General features: G+C 40.0%; 1 protein-coding gene across 3 annotated transcripts in view; it reads left to right on the forward strand.

Annotated features, from left to right (window-relative positions):
- The window catches only part of ldb2a (LIM domain binding 2a), a 77,218-nt gene that overhangs the window by 44,327 nt on the left and 19,825 nt on the right, over positions 1-13,066 (forward strand). For all 3 annotated transcript variants that reach the window (XM_035426851.1, XM_035426853.1, XM_035426854.1), the window contains exons 4-5: positions 5,022-5,144; positions 12,310-12,393. In XM_035426851.1, the coding sequence (XP_035282742.1) occupies positions 5,022-5,144; positions 12,310-12,393 (207 nt within the window). The remainder of the gene's footprint in view (positions 1-5,021; positions 5,145-12,309; positions 12,394-13,066) is intronic.

Here is a 13,066-nt window from a genome sequence, read left to right on the forward strand (position 1 = left end):
GCTCAACCGCCGCCCATTCACATAATGTGGACACTTTGTGTCTGTTGGTGACGTCAGGAGAAAATGTAAAAAACAATTAGCCTGATTCTCCGTATTCCAGCAATACTGGGAGAAATGGAGTACGCTGATGTTCAACAGTGTCTCAGTGTCTGGATTAACTACCACAATACAATACAGCTCCTATCTGGAATTTTAAAACACAGATGATACTCGAATGGCATTTATATAACATTCCCATAATGTTCTATTAACGTTGGTATAGAAGGCTTTTTTTTTGTTACTGCTATAGATTCTTTAACAAAAACAAAAAAAACTCATTGCATTCGGTCAGCAGCCGAGGTGTGAAAGACTGTTCCAGAAACTCCGGTGCCGTGAATCATCCCCCGTCACGAGCGGAGAGGTTTCCAGCGGGGGGGGGGGGGGGGGGCGTAGGGTTGGGGGGAGGGGGGGGTGGGAGGCTCCGCTTTATTACTCCCCCTCCCCCGAGACGGCGGGCGCTCTTCCGATCCCGGAGGAGGGCCGGCGTGCCCGCTGTGGGTAATCAAGATCTGTAAACCGCCAGCGTCGGGAGGGAGATTCGAGCGGCGGGGCGGCGGCTCGGGGGGGGGGGGGGGGGGGGGGGGCGCCGCTGTCACAGCGCTCCCGTTCGCCCGCGCGCCGTCCGCCCACTGCGGGGTCCAGCCCCCGCGCCGCGGTGCTCCTTTGTGCGCCGCGCCGGGGACGCCGCTGCTCTTATCCCGCCGATAATTCGGCCCCGGTCCCGCGCCCGCGCTCTCCCCCCCCCCCCTTCCCAGCATGCTCTGCGTGCGCGTGCCACGCTCAGCTTCTCAGGCCTCTCTTCTCTTTCCTCCCTCAGGTCAGTAACGGTCATAAAGCCCTAAAGTACACGTTTAGTATTTGTCGTTTATTCGACGAAATTGCCGTCTAACTTCAGTGCAGAATTTTTTGCAAATATAAAAATGCCTAAAATATCTCTTGCATCAGATTATGTAGAGTGTTTAGGCCTTAACAGAGCACAGTTTAAAATGCTAAATATGAAGACGAATGCACAAGGGAAAACAATTAGATTATGCAGAGTATTATAGAAATTGCATTGTTTGTCATAATGTATTGTCATGATAGTATTATTGTAGATTGGTTTAATAATCTTTAATAATTGTGTGTGTGTGTGCATGTGTATGTGCGTCTGTGTGCGTGGGTGGGTGTGGGTGTGTGTGCCTGCTTGTGTGTGTGTGTGTGTGGGTGGGTGCGCGTGCGTGTGAGTTATATGTCTTGATAGCTTGTCCAGCTCCTCGCTGATTTCTGACTTTAAATCATTCATCAGCCCTTGGGGTTGTTGAGAACAACTTACATGAAACAGAACCTGTTCCCCCATTGATATTAACAAGGGTTTCTCTGCTCCCTAGTGCCACTTCCAGACTCGGAGAGTTCTGAATAACTGCTGGGGATTAAACTGAATTAATGTATCTTCTATATATTAGCCTTTTACGGCATCCCTTCTGAATCCATCAAACAAGCTCGTGAGTTGAAAGGGAAAGTTTTATTGCGAGTGCCTTAAATCAATGGCCGCCCTGTTAGGACTCATCTTTCATACAGCCACATTTCATTGTGTTCTCTCTTCCGGATTGAGAAGTTGTGTTTGCGACCGCGTAAATCAGAACGCCCCAACGGCGGCTAACAACTCCATCATAAAAAATCTAAATACATAGAGTGTCTTGATTTTTAGAATATTTGAAGTGCTGCAACTGTTGCCACAGACACATTACGAAGTAGTATTCATTTGTTAATTTATGGTATTGGAAGTCATTGGATCCTGTGGTTCCTTTATAAATAGCAAAGTAAATGTATAGATTATTTTTACCATTAGTACTGTCGTTGTGTATTTCCTTTAAATGTTTTTTTAGTGATTAAGGATGCACGTCAGTCATTTTTAATTTACACTTTAACATCTAAGACGTAAAGAGCTAACTCTGTGTAATGCTGGCACATCCTTGTTGTCTAGTCTACAGCAGTAACAGAAAATGGCTATATTAAAGAAGACAAATGACTATTACCACAGTATTATATTTTACAACAAAATGACTTATTTGACATGTCAGATCTTTCTCAAAGAAGCTCTTTAATTGTTTTGTTTGCTCAACCCTCACCTTCAAAAGCACTTCTACCTGTGCCAATAACAATGTTGTGTTCTTTATGCACCTGTTCCCAATAATAATTGACCCTGTCTCTAATTAATTAATGAGATATTATAGAGTAATTAATGCAATTAAAAAGAATATGAGAAAAAAATACCAAATCTAAATGAGAAAATATAAAAGCAAGAACATTACAATCAGTCAAGATAAATCTGCTGCACTTCTGGTGTTCCTGTAGAAGTGCCTGGCTCAAAAAGAAACAAAGTGTATTAGCAGATCATCTTCACCTCTTGCAAATGGATTAAATTGTGTAGAAGCATGACTCCCAGAATAATGGCAACGACAGACAGAAACCCCATTTTACATCTTTATCAAAAATATTTAAAGACCCGCTGTGCAGCTCCTGTGTTTCTGTTTGGTTAGCTTTCCTCTGCGCGTGCTGGTTTATATAATCTGCTCCTTACAGCAACGAGTCCATCGTTACTGTCTAGAACGTTTGATCAGGTGTGATCAGAATTTTGCAGGGTCTGAATAATGTGATATGATATTTTATGATGGGGTTTCAAAATCAGTACAAACAACCAAAACCTGCCCTAGTCCTTCATTATGATCTGAAAAGTTATTGCTCGCTGTACTGGCCAGTCTGTACTTTTTACAGTGGTGATCCTATTTAACATGCATGGCTTTGATGGAAGATGACGACTTGGTCCATCACCCTATGGAATGTTTATGGAGTCCCGTGTTGTGAAAAAGCACATAATGATGTATTACCCAATACCCTTAAAAGTAATGAAGTTGTCATTTGTTGTTTTTTATGGTTGTGTTCTTTTTTCCCTGTGTAGCCAAAAAGCCTCTTTTCAGTCCAGTCACATTATTTTTTTCCGTAATTAGAGTTAATTTCTGAGGGAAATGATGCTGCCGCTGAATGTAATATTTCGAAATGTTAAATCAATAAGGCTCTTCTTGTCTTGACATCGTGGGGATTATTATTTTTTTTACAGTAGATCGTATTTATCTGGGAGTCTGGAAGCCCAGAGTCAGTGAAACTGGTCTGAATTGCCCTCGTATATATATCACTGCATGAGGAACACCTCTTTATCATCAATCAGATGTGTGTCCCTGTGAGCTTATCCACTTAAAAAAAATCTATACAACCAGCAATAAATGATGTCACCGTAACTGGTTCGAAAACTTTGGCGGCTTTTTTTCATGCGCGCTTAATAAAGATCTAGCATTTGAAGTGCATTCAGAAAATAGCAATGGCGGAGCGCGCGGCGTGCTGGAATGGGTTAAATTATATATTCACTAGTTGGAAGGGAGAGGGGGGAGAAAAAAAATGTTCTTTTTTTAGTTTTCTTTTCCAGCGTGGACTAGCGGTACCACGTGACCGAGCTGTGTGCCCGCCAGCCTCTTTCTTGTTGATCCTCAGGAGACCATCTGTGCTGGGGGCATTGATTAGAGTGTGTCTGCTGGGATTACATCTTTTCTGTTGCCATGCCAACTAATCAGCTGATTTCGGTTGCCACGGCAACAAAATGTCAGAGCTCAGAGTACCATAACATGAATTCAGCAAAAAAAAAAAAAAAAAAAGCAAATGTTTTCTTAATTGGCAACTCTTTTGATTTAAGAATCTTTGTCGTGTAAATTAACCCAGTTTGCAAAGATTGTTTTTTTTGTTTTGTTTTGGCTTTTTTTTTTTGGGGGGGGGGGGTTGGGTATGAGGAGAGAAAGGAACAAGGATTGTGCAGAATATAGAGATGGTGTATTTTTGTTGGAATACAAGCATATTTTTTCTTTTCATTTCTTTTTTTTTTCATTTCTTTTGCTCTATTGTAAAGGAACTACTCACACACACTGTGTTTCGCTCCTTTACCTTGGATGTATTGTGCGTTTACTAATCAAACGCAAGCAGCATCTTTGAAGCGGTATGAGAATGACGCTCTGTGATGGAAATCGTTTGTAAGAGGGAATTAATGCTGAATTATGCTGGGTCTGAAAACACGACAGATAATCTGAAATGGCCGTTGTGTTTTCATGTGACTAAGGTGTAAGGAATGACAGCTTTAAATACCACTAAGTAAAGGCTGGTATGAGTTTATCTCCCGCGTCACTTTTAATTTGGATCCGTTCCTTTTAATCTCAATTCAAATTAAACACACGCTTCTGTAATATAAACAAAGCAACTCCAGACCTACATTATGGGCTTCCTCAGGAAAATCTCAGAAATGGTGCTTCCCTTTCATCTCTCATTTATCTGTTGCAACACGTGTTGGCAAAGCTTCTCATGGAAGTCTGATTGCAGTGCACAGTTCAGGCTATAGATCAGAGTGGTGCATTGATGCCATTCTATGAAAATAATCATCAAAATCCTCTTCTGTTCATTAGCAGGTGCTTTAAATTAATGTAAGTGAAAATTTTTGGGAGAAATCCATGTGTAATATAATGTAGGAAATAATAATTGCTGTGAATTCTCTGTTTTGACCGACGAAGACCTTATGTCATATTTTTTCAGCTGTAATCTGATATTTTAATTTGTCCTTTGTTTGCACTGTAGTGCAAATACGTTTATGAATGAAGGTGGTAAAAGGGCACCTGGGGTGGTTTTCTAAAAATGATGAGTTGTTTATACAACACTTATCATTTAACATACTTAATATAATATGTCTGCTATAAGTGGCTCTTTATTTGTATTGTTGGCTGCAGGGAAAGAGAATTGGCCGGATGCTCCATAAAAGCACGTAACATAAAGTGGTACCGGGCTGGAATGGCCAACCAGCCACTTTTCCTGGGTTTCATTTTTTTCCACAGCACCGCTCCACGTGACTTTAAAAGCCAAGGACGTCCAATACAAAGATCAACTACCTGTTTTATCTTCTTTTCCCGAAGGTCTGCACGGAGGGCCGGCTGATCCTGGAGTTTGCCTTCGATGACCTCATGAGGATCAAGACGTGGCATTTTACGATCAGGCAGTACCGAGAGCTGATCCCACGCAGCATATTAGCCATGCACGTAAGTTAGCATTTTCCTTTGCGTTTTATTTCCTTCTCGACAGTGTAAGGTATTGAACAGCTCTGTGTAGTTTCTGGCTTGTTAATATTGCAATAATAACAGTCTGCTTCTTAATTCATTGACTTCAATACTCTACTCTGTAAAAAAAAAAAAAAAAATATATATATATATATATATATATATATATATATAGAATTTTAAAAAATTGTCAGGAATTTGTCAGGAAATGACTTAATCTGACTAGACTTTACTTAACTGCAAATACAAAGTGTCTGAACCTCAGCCGAAACAACAGATTTGAGCATGAAAAATATTTTTTAAAACATGGATTTCAGTTTTTTTTTTATTGCTAATTTCCAATATTGACAATATGTTCTGATGAATTGGTACCAATATGTTTCTTAATTGTTTTGTTACTGTTGAATTAACAAAACAGAGGACATTTTGTTTCCAGAGATCAGTATTCTGAAGTAATATATTAAAAATGAAATAATCACATGAATTATTGTTATTGCCAAAATTGTTCATGCCAGGATTTAGTTTTCTGTTTCCAAATACCCATATTCAGGGTAAAGAAGTACCCCTTGTCTGATCTTAATAATTTCCAAATATGATAAATATGGTGTAATTTATGGAACATCCAAATCTTATTGTCATATTTAATCTAGAGAATTTTTATAAATTCATTCTACAAAGTTTCTGAACGGGTTCATATAATTATATTTTGAAAAATGTATTACATTGTCTATAACAGGACATTTACAATTTAATTATAATTTTACTACCATTTCATGTCAATATTTCAGATCATGGAAATATGGTTAACATTCTATGAAGTGCACTGTTAAATCAGCTCTGATATATGTATGTTTTACTCTGATAGAGTACATTTGATACTTTTATGAACTGTTTTTTGGTTGAAATAACTCAGAACATTTTATTGTGTGAGCTTGCCCTTTGCTTGCCAGAATACATTATGCCTTCCAGTGTGTCTGTCAAACAGCAAACCTTCCTGTATTGGTTATGATATGATTTATCTATAGGAAACAGTACATATAATTTTTGTTGCTTTTGCCAGTGTTGACAGTATTGCAGCAGTTTGTGTATGGGCAGAACATTTGATTATTAAAATGTTCTACTGAAAGATAAATGGAAAATAACAACAGATTTGTATGTTTTTGTTCTGTTATTTGGGTGTTTGTTTTTTGGCCATAGCTCCTGACGTTGAGCAAACATTTAGCTATCCAGGGCCACCACCTGGAGTCCTTACTCTGATGCCAGATATTTAAATCTAAATCCAGGCTCCAGACTACATAGCAGCAAACAAAGACAAGACAAACACAGTTTAGTGACAAACAGGAAGGATAACACACAATCAGTGTGTATTTGTTACATTTGCTCACTGTATCCAATCCTGTTCATTTATTCTGTGTTGGCCATGAACTCATGGTGTATATAAACTTGACTAAGTGCCTGAAGCAGCAGGCCAATGGCCAAGTCATTTATCGCTGATAGTTCCCTTCTGTTGCAAAGCACGGTAAATTACGTTCTGGTGAATTCCTGTCTACTTTATGACATTGGGTGAAAGAATTCACAAGGACAAAAAAAAGTGTCATTAATATCATGGCCTAGTGCCAAACCAGAGTTACTATAAAGCATTACGTTTATAGTATTGTTAGCTAGAATTACCGCTGGAGTGGGAAAGGTGTTATATTCAAATTGGATTAGCTATGTTTGCAGATTTATGCTCATAATTTTGCAAAGGGATTTAGCTGTATGGATAGTCAGCTTTCTATCTAATGTTACTTCGCTAAGCAGCTACAAAAAAATACCTTGCAAGCTAACATGATCCACTAGCCGATAGGTATGAGTAATGGATGAATTACTCGTCAGATACATGACTACTTGATTTTTTTTTTCTCACAAAGGCTATGCAGTTACAACCTGTGTGTTGGAACTTCACTCTATTTATTCATTTAACGTATTTTTTTAAATAGACACATTAAAATAGAGGATATTTTTTCATCTAATTTTAACACAATAAAACAAATATATATTTTGAATCGCATGTTTTGGTTACATGCAATTATGCTTTTTGTTGGTAAGTTGTTGTATAAGTGGGATAATGATAAGTTTACACAGTTTAAATGCCCAGAGATTGCAGATATGGATTTACTACTTCCTCATCAGGCATTCAAACTGCGAAACGCCACAACTCTGCATGTCTGGTGAGGCTGATGCAATTGGCAGATCATGGGATTTGGACAGGGGGGAAGAAAGATTCTGTCATTACTAGCACTGCTATGTTAATTTACAATTTCGCTAGCTACTTCCTCTGGTATTATATTGCCGAACTTCACTGTATGCTAGACCTTGAGGTCATGCAATTGGTGAGTGAGTTGGAGTAGAAACACAACTGTTTTCACCCAGTAATGCATCTCCAGTGCATTTTGTCATATTTCTGTCATTATATTACAGCATGATTAAAAACGTGTATTTTTCTCTGTGTATGCCTCCCTATATTTGAAGTGATTATTGTGATGTGATATATTTATGATTTGTATTTCTTTCCTGCACCTAATGACGTTACCTTGTGGAAGATCATATGGGAAAAGGGAAATTGATTATGAGCTATTCACCTGATTCCCAGTGGGGTTTTTTTTTTTTCCTAATCCCAGCCTTCTGAAGAATATATTTTAGGATCTAGAGATGGAGATGCCCAGCGCATGATCTGTAGAAGTAGCTCCTTTTGATCATAGCTTTATTTAATGAAGTGGGAGAAACCCCAGCCCTGAAGATAAACCCAGTGTTCCATCACGGTCGTGGGACCGAATCCGGACGCTGCGTTTAATTGGTCCGCGGAATTCACTTAATGAATGCTACTCAGAAATGCACTTTTAATCAAAGTCTGAACGTTTCAAATTCAAAATCACCTTTGAAGGATGTTTTGATTATTGAAAGTGTCCTTTGTCCTGCAAAATGTTAATGTGAGATAGAGTCCCATCTATCACTGGGCAGCTGTGTATAATGGGTAAGGAGCTGGTCTTGCAACCTGAAGGTCACAGGTAGGACACTGCCGTTGTACGCTTGAGCGAGGTACTTAACCTGCATTGCTTCAGTATATATCCTGCTGTATGAATGGATGCAATGTCAATGCTATGTAAAAAGTTGCATAAGAGCATCTGCCAAATGCCTGTGTTGTGATGTAAGTTTTGAAGGGAGTCTTCTCATAGATTACTTTCTGTATATTCTGTATGATGCACCTTCGCAGTGATTTCATTGTCCCCTGTATGAGAAAGATGTTCTTATATCACCTTCAAACATATATCCTCTCTCTTCAAGGTCACAGCCATTTTGTGTTTGCATTCTCATGAAGCTGATAAACATGCATCATTATGCTATTACTGGATATTTATACCGTGGATTCACACATGGTATTCACCCTAAAGGTTCGCCCTAATACAAGCACTTAGCTGCAGCACCTTTGTGGCTTTTTGCTGGCACTTTGACTCCCAACAACGTGGTCGTCTGACCTAAACGTTGCGTTTGAAAAAGGGACCGACCAGCCATCCATTTGGTCTGTAGCACCAGAGGAGAACAGTGTGCAGTTCTCACCTGAATCAGAAATACTGTTTTTTTTTTCATGCTCAACACAGATCTACGTATCGTGCTTGAATTCCGCTTTGTGCAAAAGTAACACAACCGCCATGCAGCTTTTGTTATGTGTTATTTCATCTTGCTGAACCGTTTAAGTGTTTCGTTCATTAAAGGTCTTGCGGTAGAGTGCACGAATGTGCCACAGTCAGAGTCGCTGTCGGTTCCTTCTGTTTGCTCCCTTTGTGTGTTCAGAAATAAAAAGAAACCCTCTGTGTGTGATGTATTTTGGCATTCGGATGTGGGCAGTATCAATATTCCTGTAAGGTCAAGGTAAGGCCCGCATAGTTGCGCTGTGAATAAATGGTATTATGAACACATTCATTGTGCCAGAGACGTTGTCTCTGTTTGAAAGCACGCCTCTACATCTCTGCCGAGCAGTTCCGCGTTGGATGAAGGCCTTGTCAGATTTCGTTATGAAGGCTGCGGTTCGAGTAGACAAAACTAGTACACAATTATTTAGGCTGATGGCACAATCACAGTTATTAGCCTGGCTTGAGCTCTTCCACTGGAAATATTTTTTAAAACTTCTGCTATCCGTCATACCTCCGTGAGACCTGTTCTAGAAAATGTAGCATTACACGCAACAGTTTTTTAGTGATTTTTTTTATCAATAATGTTTGTATAAAATGAAGCATAGTGCACCTCAGTGTTTTAAGGTTTTAGCAGTCATCATTTTACTCGGCGAATATGAGGCTAAATCCACGGTGGTGTGAATGTTAGACGTTCTCAAGTTGTGTACATGTTATTGATTATTTCTAATTTTATCTCCCTATTAATTATCGCACAAGGTGCTCTCCTACAGAGCCTGATTGCTTAAATTTGCTCAGTTAGATGTTTTGCTTTCTGCTTATTTGTGGCAATGGAAGAAATCTAATGAGCATTTAATTTCGTATCACAAGATTACCATTCTATTTTGGACTGATTTATTTTAAAAAATAAATAGCATTAGTACAGTAACTTACAGTCGTTTATTCCACAAATTAAGAACATCAGTTTCTTATAGCAGAAAGAAAAATGACAAAGTTTTGAAAATGGTAAATAAAAATAAACTTGGTTTGGGATTCCTGGAAGTAATCAGGGCCAAGGTCTGTAGATACTACCAGGTATGGCTGCACTCCTGACACCATATTCAGTCAGGGAGAGAGGGATGGCTGGGGGCAGCCCGTGGGCTTCACGGAGCCAAACCTGCCCCCCAGACGTCACACTTAATTCAATCAGCGGCCCTTGGAGACAGGGCTGCTTTTCAGGGGTTAGAGTGTGATTGTGGAACCTGCCTGAGGCTGCGGTCCAGGGGTCAAAACACCCCCCCCACGCCCCCCCCCCCACCCCACCCCCCTGACTCTGTGGGGAGGCCAGAAACTTGTGATGTTTACCACTCCACGTTCGTCGAAGCACCTGGTCTTTGTTTTCATTCCGGGAAAGGTTTTCAGCGAACTGAAAGTAATGGACGAGCTAATGGAAGCTTTGTCTTCTGTTCCTCATCGTGCTTTTGCCCCATAACTTCTGCAGGTTTGATTCGTAGGCTATCCCTGTTTGCATGCTGGCTCATTTAAAGATGTTGGGAAAATACTCTATTGTACTGCAACGTGCGTAAGTATTGGCAGAGCTGTTTGGGGTTCGGTTTTGCAGCCAAATTGCATTAAAGCATCTAATTTTCCGAACACAAGAGTCAGCCTCTCGCACTCAAAATATGTGAAGTCTTATTTGCTGCCTATTTTGGGAATGCCATTTAATGCACACAGATAACACTGAATGTTTGTCTTGGACCTTCTCTGAGCTGTTGTTGTAACGGTAATAACATGTTGGTAGAAGAAAATGAAGAAAATTGCCTTTTTAGACAGAGAAATAGAAGGTGTGCATTTACCTGTTGCCACGGAGCAGTAGTAATACCCAAAACCATTGTTATCTCACCGGATAACATTACAGTGATGACTTAGACTGTGAAATAACTACTAACAAGGAAGTTGGCTATATAGTTACTTGAGAAATCTATGTTATATGGGCAGCTGTGAATCATTAATGTTCTGTACGAACTGACGTGTCCCATGTAGCTCTGTCAGCCAGAGCCTTGTTTCTGTCTTTGACTATGCTTGCGCTACAGTTTTAAATCAGTTCATATGCACACGGTAGACGCATTTTAGCTACTCCCGAAGGCAACAGCCTACTTATAGCCAAATCTGTTCGTGGGCCAATGTGACTCTACCCTTCTTTTTCACTCCCCCGCCAACACACTCACACACACACACACACAAAATATGCAAGCCCGGCTGAAGTATTTCTGTTCCGCGGTATGATTCGGTACGCTTCCACGAAGAACGCCTGAGGCTCTGAACGTGAGCGCGCTCCGTGCGTTCTCCTATGCCCGTAATCTGTCGAGCATTTCCTGTGGAGCGAATGTTTTTTTTCCCCCGCGCCGACGTCATCGATGTCGACTTTGATTGGCCGAGGAGAAGTTTTATGGGACGAGGCAACGGCACTTTGACCGTTTCAACTCTGCTCTCGCTCCCCCCGACAAATATTTTCGCTTTAAGACGAGATGCAGCTGTCTTAAAACACCAACATGTTTTTCATTTGCTGTCTTTAAAAAAAAAAAAAAAAAAAAAAAAATTTTCCTTTAAAGTGTTTTCATTCTGATGGATGAGATCTACTCAATCTAATCTGCTCATCATGCTAATGCAATGTATATATTTTGTCCTTTAGAACATCATTGCTAGTACATTACTGCAGCCACCAAACCCACAAAGTGTTGTGTAAGAAATGAAAAAAGGAAAAACATCTCCAGGGACCAAGCCTGTTGCTTTGTTGAATGGACGCCTAGATTTGAATGTAGTCCTGCAATGCCATACCATTTGCATGGGGAAAAAAATGAGCATTTCCAAGGGGGGACAGTTATTTGGCTTTATATTGTTCTTAATTTACCTATATTGATTTTGGGAAAATTCCAATGTCCGGAGATAACATAGAAAATAAAAATACCCTTATAATCACTTCGTTTATCACTTTTTTGTTAAAACACTTTATTGTCCAGGCCTGCCCAGATCAGTGATCGCTATGTATAGAAACATTTTATTTTCATTTGTTTTTGCATTAAGCAGTCACTCCTTCTATGAGCTGTTAATTTGATATGTGTTCTAATAATTGAGATGAAAATGTTGCAATTCTCGGCACTGTCAGTTCTGTTAATATCACGTAATTGTTGCAAAACACTACACTTTACTTGAAGACATTTAATGACCCAGAGGCTTCAGTTTTGCCATTGTCTAAAAAAAGACAATGTTATTAGCTAGGGAGAACCACTCAGTCAGTCATGACTACTTGTTTTTTGTTAACATGTTTTGTTTTATCGTTTGTCGTGTTAAAATATCTTTCAAAATGGCACGGGCGAACCGAGGACGAGTCGGCAAAAAATGTGGGTCGTCCCACGGTCACAGCGTGGGCGATGTGTTACCTCTGGAGGTGAGATCAGCGGAGGTCCGGGTCTCAGACGTCTCGATTCTGCTCCCCACAGGCGCAAGACTCGCAGGTCCTGGAGCAGCTGTCGAAAAACATCACCCGGATGGGCCTGACGAACTTCACCCTCAACTACCTCAGGGTGAGACTCCCTTCTGCGCTCACCCGAATCAAGTGTTTCAGATGACCTAAGTCGCTGTACTGATTACATTTACATGTAGCCTTATAAACCATTTATTAGTCTGAATGAACCAAGAACTCTTTTGAACCACAACACTGATACGTAAGCGCCTCTGTCAGAATTTGGTAACTCGAACGGTCCTTTCCCAAATTAAATTTCATTCTCGATGACCTGTTTGACAGGAGAATAGTAGGCAGGTAAACACTGTTAAGTTTACATGCTCAGTCGAAGTACTTCATTTTGAATGTCTGTGTGACTAGTTAAGACTAAATGACAGGGGCAGAGATTTGTACATAGTCAAACACCTCAATGACTGTGAAGTCCTTAACAGTGATTTGATTTAAATGACATTCAGAACGATTAAGGAATCTGGGTTCTGCAGGACTACCAACAAGATTAACCACCTCTGGAAAGTGCAAAAAAATAAAAATAATAATAATAAAAACTAAAAAGCAAAAAAGCCAGAAAGGCACAAATGGATTTAATTCAGCTAGCTGTCCATGGATGCAGTGAATGGAAGAGGGGGACTGCCCTATTCCAGTCAAAATGGTTTTATGCAGATTCTGTGTTTCGATGTGTAAACAGGCATCTTAAATTATGCACCGAATTTAGTGGTCATATAAACAATTTATTT

Source organism: Anguilla anguilla, chromosome 7, assembly GCF_013347855.1.
Source record: "Anguilla anguilla isolate fAngAng1 chromosome 7, fAngAng1.pri, whole genome shotgun sequence".
Lineage (NCBI taxonomy): Eukaryota > Metazoa > Chordata > Actinopteri > Anguilliformes > Anguillidae > Anguilla > Anguilla anguilla.